Source organism: Corvus brachyrhynchos, unplaced genomic scaffold (genome assembly GCF_000691975.1).
Source record: "Corvus brachyrhynchos isolate BGI_N302 unplaced genomic scaffold, ASM69197v1 scaffold266, whole genome shotgun sequence".
Classification (NCBI taxonomy): domain Eukaryota; kingdom Metazoa; phylum Chordata; class Aves; order Passeriformes; family Corvidae; genus Corvus; species Corvus brachyrhynchos.
In genome coordinates, this window is record NW_008238633.1 from 861,401 (window position 1) to 869,327 (window position 7,927).

The following is a 7,927-nucleotide window of genomic DNA, read 5'->3' on the forward strand; positions in this document are numbered from 1 at the left end:
CTCGCAGTGCAGAAGGGGAATCAGCTTCACAGGCAGAACTGGTTCATACTGATGAGCATTTGCCACCTGGGACAACAGCATGACCTGTGTCTGGTGGCAGCTCCCACTGCAGAACCAACCTGTCCCTGAGTGTCACCCGGTGTCCATCAGACAGCCCTGGTGTTCTGGGGAGAGTCTCTCTGGTATTAACGCATCCTTCTTTGTTCTTCCCACCACAGATCCTGGAAGAGAACATGAAGTTAGAGTGCAAGTGCCACGGGGTCTCAGGATCCTGCACCACTAAAACCTGCTGGACAACCCTGCCCAAGTTCCGGGAGCTGGGCTACATCCTCAAGGACAAGTACAACGAGGCCGTGCAGGTGGAGCCCGTCAGAGCCAGCCGCAACAAGCGCCCCACCTTCCTCAAAATCAAGAAGCCCCTTTCCTATCGCAAACCCATGGATACAGACTTGGTGTACATAGAGAAATCCCCCAACTACTGTGAGGAGGACCCGGTCACGGGCAGTGTGGGCACGCAGGGCAGGATGTGCAACAAGACGGCTCAGCAGTCCAACGGCTGCGACCTGATGTGCTGCGGCCGCGGCTACAACACCCACCAGTACTCGCGGGTGTGGCAGTGCAACTGCAAGTTCCACTGGTGCTGCTACGTGAAATGCAACACGTGCAGCGAGAGGACAGAGGTGTACACCTGTAAGTGAGCCCCTGCCTGGGCTCCTCCCAGCCTGGGATACATTTGCACATGCACTCAGTGTACCTGAACGGAACTGTGGGGAAGAGCTGTTCTCCCCGAAGAAATGCTGATGAATGGAGCCCTCTCTTCTCTTCTCACGTTTCGTTGCTTATGTGGATACACATTTCAGACTCTTATAAAGTCAGCCAAGAAACAAAAACAAACAAACCCCACCCCGGGCCACCAGACACACAAAAGAGAGAGAAAAGGATCATCTCGGTGAGCCTGCACCTCGAAAGGAAGAAGCGTTGACTGCCTTGCAGAGAGACACCAGCCAGGGAGAAACCTCTGGGTGTGGCAACTGACTCTCGGTTTGGGAAAGAGATGGTCAAACATTTCTGTGTGCAAGGAGCAGGGAGGGGTCGGGGAGAAGTCCCTAAAAAAGGGCTTTGCACAGGATGGGATGGCCAGAGCCTCCCTGTGAATTGCCCGAGGGAGTGTGTGGATGGCACAGATTTAGGCTTCTACACTGGTGAAAAGCTTCTACTGGTCTTGCCCCTCTTTCCACTTCTCAGCACTTGCTGCAGCAAGATGAACTGTGGAAGGGTTCTGTAGACACTGCTTTATCTGCCTTTCTCGTGTGTGTGTGTGAGCTGCAGATTTTAGCACAGGGATTTGGGACACTTGGGCATAATAATAGCAATATTTAACAATTTATTCAGATAAAACTAATATTAATTTATTTAATTAAAAAAAAGAACTTTACCAACCTTTTTTGGAACTATTCTGCAATTAAAGTAGGTAGCTGGCTTTCTTTGTGGAATAATTTTGTAGGATCAGCAAGGAAAAACTGGAGCTGTATATATTGTTCTTGACTAGGATATTTCTATTAGTTGGACTTGCAGGATGTGTTCTACAGTACTGGATATTTGAGGACAAAAGCTGGCATCTTTATATATATGTACATACACAAACACACTGTATTTTGGGGTTTTTGTTTGTTTGTTTCCTCCTGTTTGCTGCTAGTTGTCTGGAACAAAAGTGGAGTGGTAGGGGTTACAAATCTTTACCAGTTTTTGTGTTGTTGTTTTTTTTTTTTCTTCGATTAAAGAAAGAAGCATTAATAAAATCCGGTTTGGAATATGTCTAAAAATAAGAAAATCCAGACAAAATTCCATCTTTTGGAAAAATCAACCATAGGATAAGAGAGTATATTTTGTAAGAGACTATTTTTATATAAATATTTTATTTATACTACGTCTGCTTGTTCAACCTGTACTTTTTCTCAAAACAGGCATACAATTTGTAATTCTTAGGCTATTTAACAGAGAAAGGGTAATTAGTTTGTGAACACAACAGCAGCAAGCTGGATGCATTCAGCTGCAATTGGTGGATGTGTCAGAAAGCAGAATGAACCTTCTCTCCGGATGTGTGTACAAACTGGCTCTTTTCCTGCAGCTCAGTTTGCAGAATATGCAAAACAAGAACAGGGTATGTAGCATCAATTTTGTCACATGGCTAGAATTCATGATTGGTATTAACTGGATGCTCATTTATCCCATTCAAGAAAAAAAAATCCGAATTAGCTTCCCACATGCGTCAGTCATTAAACTGTGGCGTTATGACTCGCAAATGTGCTGTGTGTGCTGTCAGTTAAACCTCTGCATTGTGCTGCTGTCAAATCTGATTTCCATCAGGGGAAGACTGTAGACTGTGACTGTAATAACTTGCATGACACACATCGTCTGATTCTCATAGATAGGATACAAAGCTTACTTTTTGTCCAGCTCCTTTTGGCATTTACATTATTCTTTCCCCCCAAAAAGGCCACAGCCCAAAAACTCCAGAAAAACATTCGGACAAGTTTAAAGAGGCAAATTTAAAGACTGCTCACTTATTTTTCAGAGCCCAACTAAGCTGTTTTGCATTCCCTTTATGGTATTTCCTTTTCATCACTACTGATTTCCTCAGACATTCAAGTGGTAAATATTTCTCTGCATTTAGAATAATTCTGTTCCTCCTGCTTAACTAATTTGTGATTGATAAAATAATATCTCTAATTTTAACACTCTTTTTTGCTGGGTAAGAAACGTGGCCCAGCATTACAGAAGATATTGCACATTGTCTGGGGCAGATCAGATTCTCTCCTCCTTCCAGACTGCAGGATGTCCCCAGTTAACGAGGCTTCAGCGATGGGAACGTGTCATTGACTCCCTGCACAGCAGCAAGTGCCACCAGGAGCAGGTGGGACAGGTCTGCCCTGTGTGCACTGATCCTTCTCAGGCAAAACTCCCACCTAGCACTGCGAAAACAGGATTTCTGAGAAGGGGAACAGAAGCATCACAAAAGATGCTGCAAAGTTTGACAACCCACCTGTTAGGACTCGGGTTTTAACTCACTCCTTGTATATACATTTACCTCAGAACACAAGCCCATGTAGTACCTAATCCTAGCAATGGATAGTCAGGGTTAATGCAGTTTCTTTGCAGCCCTGCCACTTAACGCAAAATAGAATTTCTGTTCAATTCAGACACCAGAATGGGGTATCAAAATAAAGTTATTAATGCAATTTACTTTCAAACTTATGACTTGTCAGTATAAAAGCAAATTTTTATTGGTCATTGAGTCACTGCTTTTAGTCCTTCTAAATTCCACATGACAAGATATAAAATGCAGCCACATACAGTAGGGATGTTCATTACAACTCTGTATTACGGTCTAATAATTCAGATCTAACTTTTACTCTTGGAATCTCCCCCCCAGTTTGTATTGGGTTTTGATTTAGTGAATACCGTATCATAGTTAAAACTGTGTTCTCCTCACTGATTAGAGTTACTTTACAAATTATTACTTTTGCAGCATGTTTTTACCATAGAAAATTAATGTGTAAAACTCCTGCTTCCTGTAAATTTCCGTATGCAGTGATGTGCCATGTACAGCTAGCAGAATAATTATTGAAGGACAAATATCTTTAAACAGTTTTACTCACAATAATAAAAAACTGGATGCACAAGGAGTTCAATTTGGTACACATTTTCCCTATATTTTACAATATTGCTGGTGAGAAAATGGAGAGAAAAAAAGGAACAAAATGTCGGTTTGTTTAATAACTGAAATAACAGTTGGGGAACTATGAATTAAAGAGCAAAGGAAACCAAATGCTGCATTCAACCAGAAAGTATTCGGAAATTCAGCTGTGTCATCCCAGCTAGGAGAAGTCTGGCCCATCAGAATGTGCCATGAGCCTGGAGTTAATTGGTCATTCGCTAAGTGGGCTTGAATGGCACGGAGAATAACCAGGAGAAGGGAGAAGATTTACTGGTTTGTAGCTATTCCTCCCCCTGACAACAGTTTGGGCTTTGTGCTCGGAGATAGAAGAGCTCTGTTTTTACGTGGGGAAGAGCCACACAACAGCACTGAAATGCACACAAGTGCAGGACAATGCAGCCCTCCAAGGAAAATACATCTTTTCATGTGTGCTGCCAGGGGAGCGCGGCGCTGCTGGGCACGGGGAGAACCTGGATGGGGCTGGAAAGGAAACACAGCCCAGGAGCAGGGGCAGGAGTGGGAGGCAGAAGGGAAAAAGCCTGTCTGCAAGTTGGGAAGCTGCTAATTATGGAGTCTCCCTTCCTCATCCCATAGAGGAACCCCAGTTTGTGGAAATGAAGCTGTTCTGCCTCAGGATTCCTAAGTAAGTTTTAAGGACTTCACCTGTTGGCCTTTCTAAAAGGACAGCTAACCTGAATTCACGCAGCTTGATACTAGAAGCACTTACATAAAACATGGATCAGTCAGTCATTAAGTTTTCTTTGCCATGTATGCACAAAGCTAATGGAGATATGTCTTTCAACAGTGATAATTAAACTGAAAACATCCTTAAAATGTACTCTTAAGTGGCTCATTTGGTAAAGTTATTGTAAGGGGACACAGTAACTTAGAAAAGGCAAATAATGGCTGCATACCTTATTGCATAAGGCTCTTAATGAACTCTCCTGTGGATTGCAAAACTGTTTTTAACTGACCACACTTTAAAATCAATTTGTTAAACAGAGAAACGTGGCAGACTGCAGTCAGGGTGCACAAATTCAAATTAAGATGCTGCATAATTATTTCTGACAATATTTTCACATTTGTCATTATAACAGACAGGAGGAAATACCCACTGTGACTGTCCCAGTGTGCATATTAATCAATACTGCCCCTCGTCCCCAGCTTGGAACCAAAGAAGCTGATGGAGCAAGAAGGTCTCCAAGTCTGAACTGCAGGGAATCTTGGTGGATGGAAAGTTGGATATGAGCCAGCAGTGCCCTGGCAGCCAGGGGGGACATCCCTGTCCTGGGGGGCACCAGGCCCAGCATGGCCGGTTGGGCCAGGGAGGGGATTGTCCCACTCTGCTCTGCACTGGGGCCGCCTCACCTTGAATATTGTCTCAAGTTTTGGTCAGTGCAATATAAGAAAGGTCTACAGCTCTTAGAGAGTGTCCAAAGGAGAGCAATGAATATGTTTAAGGGTCTGGAGGGGCCGTACAAAGAGTGGCTGAGGGCTCTTGGTTTGCTCAGCTGGAGAACCGGAGACTGAGGTCAGAGCTCAGGGGGCTGCAGCTCCTCCCGAGGGGCAGCACAGGGGCCGCTCCGATCTCTGCTCCCTGGGACAGGGGCAGGACACGGGAAAAAAAGGGGAATGGGCGCGGCCCCCGAGGCTGCCAGAGCTCCAGGAGCGTTGGGACAGCGCTGCCAGGGATGCCCAGGGTGGGATTTGGGGTGTCTGTGCAGGGCCTGGGGCTGGACTGGATGATCCCTGAGGGTCCCTTCCAATTTAGGATGTTCCATAATTCTAGCTAGGAGACAGAAAAAGACATTTGAAAGATAAAGAAACTAAGGGCCTGTAACAGACATCTTTCTGTAACAGAAATCTTTGGAATACAGAGGAAAAAGCATGAGAAGGAAAACCCCTGAACAAATCAGTGCACGGAAGGCACACCACTGAGTCCACTGGGGAACAGAAAGGGCTTGGCAGAATGGACAGATCGCAGCCAAAGCTCAGCCTGCCCGCTTGCTACACAGCCACAGTGCAATTTCATTTGGATCAAGCCAAGTCCAAGCATCTATTCCCTTGAATCAGCAAGAAACCTGTTTTGTGAGTTGTTTCTCACACTAAGTTTTTTACCTAGCAGCTTTTCTTTTGCACATGGGCCCATGGAAATATGCACCATGGACATCACATACAGCGTATTTTTGAAGCTATTTAAATCCTACAGAGAATGTTAAATACTCATCACCTTGAGAAAGAAGTCAGTGGAGAAAGACAGAGAAGATCTGGTGCAGGCAGTAGTGTTAGACCATCATGCCATCACACAGGACTGGAATATATGTCATTTACTTAAAAAAAAAAAAGAAAAAGTATTTTCTATATATATTAAAAAACCTCAGGATTATTCTTCTTGGCCTTCCCCAATGCTGTGATGTCAAGTTGTACAAATGTTCTGCGCTGAGCCCGGTCTCAGCCAGCCACTATTATCCCTACAAACAGACAGGAAATCAGGAGACACAGAGCCCAAGAGGGTTGGCCAGTGGGCACAAAGGCAGCCTGTGAGAGAATCAGGACTACGGCCCAGATTTCTCAGCTTCTGCCATCCCGTTTTAAGGAACTCAAGTAACGACTGATTCGCCTCCTTGTATGAAATACATATCCAGATTTGAGAGTTTGGGAGATGTATTCACTGCATGCAGTGATTTCCCTGCATGCTCTGTGTAGCTGAAGAGAGGAGACTCCTTCCCAGGCTCATTAAATGCTGAGCACACAGTAATTAATATAACCTCCACATTAAGTATGAGTCATGCACCAGGGAAATGGAAGAAACCTGGTCTCATGTTTTGTCTCCTTAAGTCAAGTGATTAGCAAAGCTGGGAGGCAAAGGAGATAGCAGAGCAGGCTTTTTGAGTGAGATGTGGACAGCAGTTCCACAGGGAACAAACAGCCTCTGACAAGCTAAAACTCAGCTCAAAGTCTCCACAAAGCTGGGGCACATTGCTGTGATGCCATAGCCCTGGAAGCACAGGAAAAAGTTAAGGAAAGTGTTTCATGGGACAGTGTTAAAGCACATGGCATTTGCTGCCACGGAAAGAGGGGGATGAGAGGTGACTCACTGGGGTCAACCAGTTGCACCAAGTACAAATTGTGAGAATTAGAACAGAAGCTAAAAAAATAATAAATGGATTAAAGCCTTTCTGAGAAGTTAGAAAGGCAATTTATCTGCTCCTGTCTCTCCTTTTGTGCTCAGCTCGGGCCCCTGTCAGAATATTTTGACGCTTGCCCATCTTTAGTCGCGAGCCACATGAGCTGAATTCAGATGAAACAGTAAAGAAAAAAAGCATCCCAGAATATATATTGTGTTTATTTAGGCCAGAGCAGCTTGGACGACAGAGCAAAATCAATCAGAGCCTAAAAGGAAGCTGGCAGACTGTCAGTGCCTCGGCACATCCAGGCTGCACTTCCTCAGAAAGACAACGGAGAGGGGCTGGGAAACTCTTGGTGCTTGTAACATACCCTTGGTTGATATAATAACGAGATGAGATAAGGGGACACATAGACCTGAATTAATGGCTACACACCAAAGTTGTCATTTTGATGACTTGTTTGGGCAGGAGTGGCAGTGGCCGGGTGATAGATTATTCTCCCTTTATCCTGCCACAATGACATCTGCTTTATTCACAGATCAGCCACCAGTTGCTACAACAACGCCAGTGTGCTTTAGAAAATGTTGTTGAGCTGCTGAGAGAATCTTGGCTACCCATTAGCAAAATGTTAACTATGCAAAACCAAAGAGCATTTGGTTTTGTTGTAGGAAAGAAGTCAATGCTCTGCAATAACTAAGAATGTCAAAAAGAATTTACATTCAAAAAGTAGAGAAGGGGTTTAACCCATGATATCACCATGATTCAAAAATCCCCCTGGAATTCATTAGTGAGACATTAGGTCTGAAGAATAGAGAAAATAAATGATGAGTTTTAAAAAGAAAGAACAAATACACTTTCCTCCGAGCAGGTTGTTGTCTGCAGCATTTTAACACGTCCGTTGCCCTTCACTTTTTCCTCTTCATTGTCTCGGATTTTTACACGGCAAACCTCCCCTAATAGGGGTTTATTTATTTTTATTTATTTCTTTTCTGCCCACTTAGCACTTGCAGGAGATGCTGGGTGCTGGTAAACCATGCCAGGACACTGAGCAGGCTGCCAGCAAAGCCCCTGTGCCCACCTC

The 7,927-nt window shown here is 44.4% G+C and overlaps 1 protein-coding gene across 1 annotated transcript; it reads left to right on the forward strand.

Annotated features, from left to right (window-relative positions):
- The first annotated feature begins 192 nt into the window (after positions 1–192).
- LOC108447420 (protein Wnt-7a) lies at positions 193–4,444 on the forward strand. Its single transcript, XM_017737353.1, has one exon. The coding sequence runs from the start codon at positions 234–236 to the stop codon at positions 696–698; it is 465 nt and encodes a 154-aa protein (XP_017592842.1). The 5' UTR covers positions 193–233; the 3' UTR covers positions 699–4,444.
- The last annotated feature ends 3,483 nt before the right edge of the window (positions 4,445–7,927 follow it).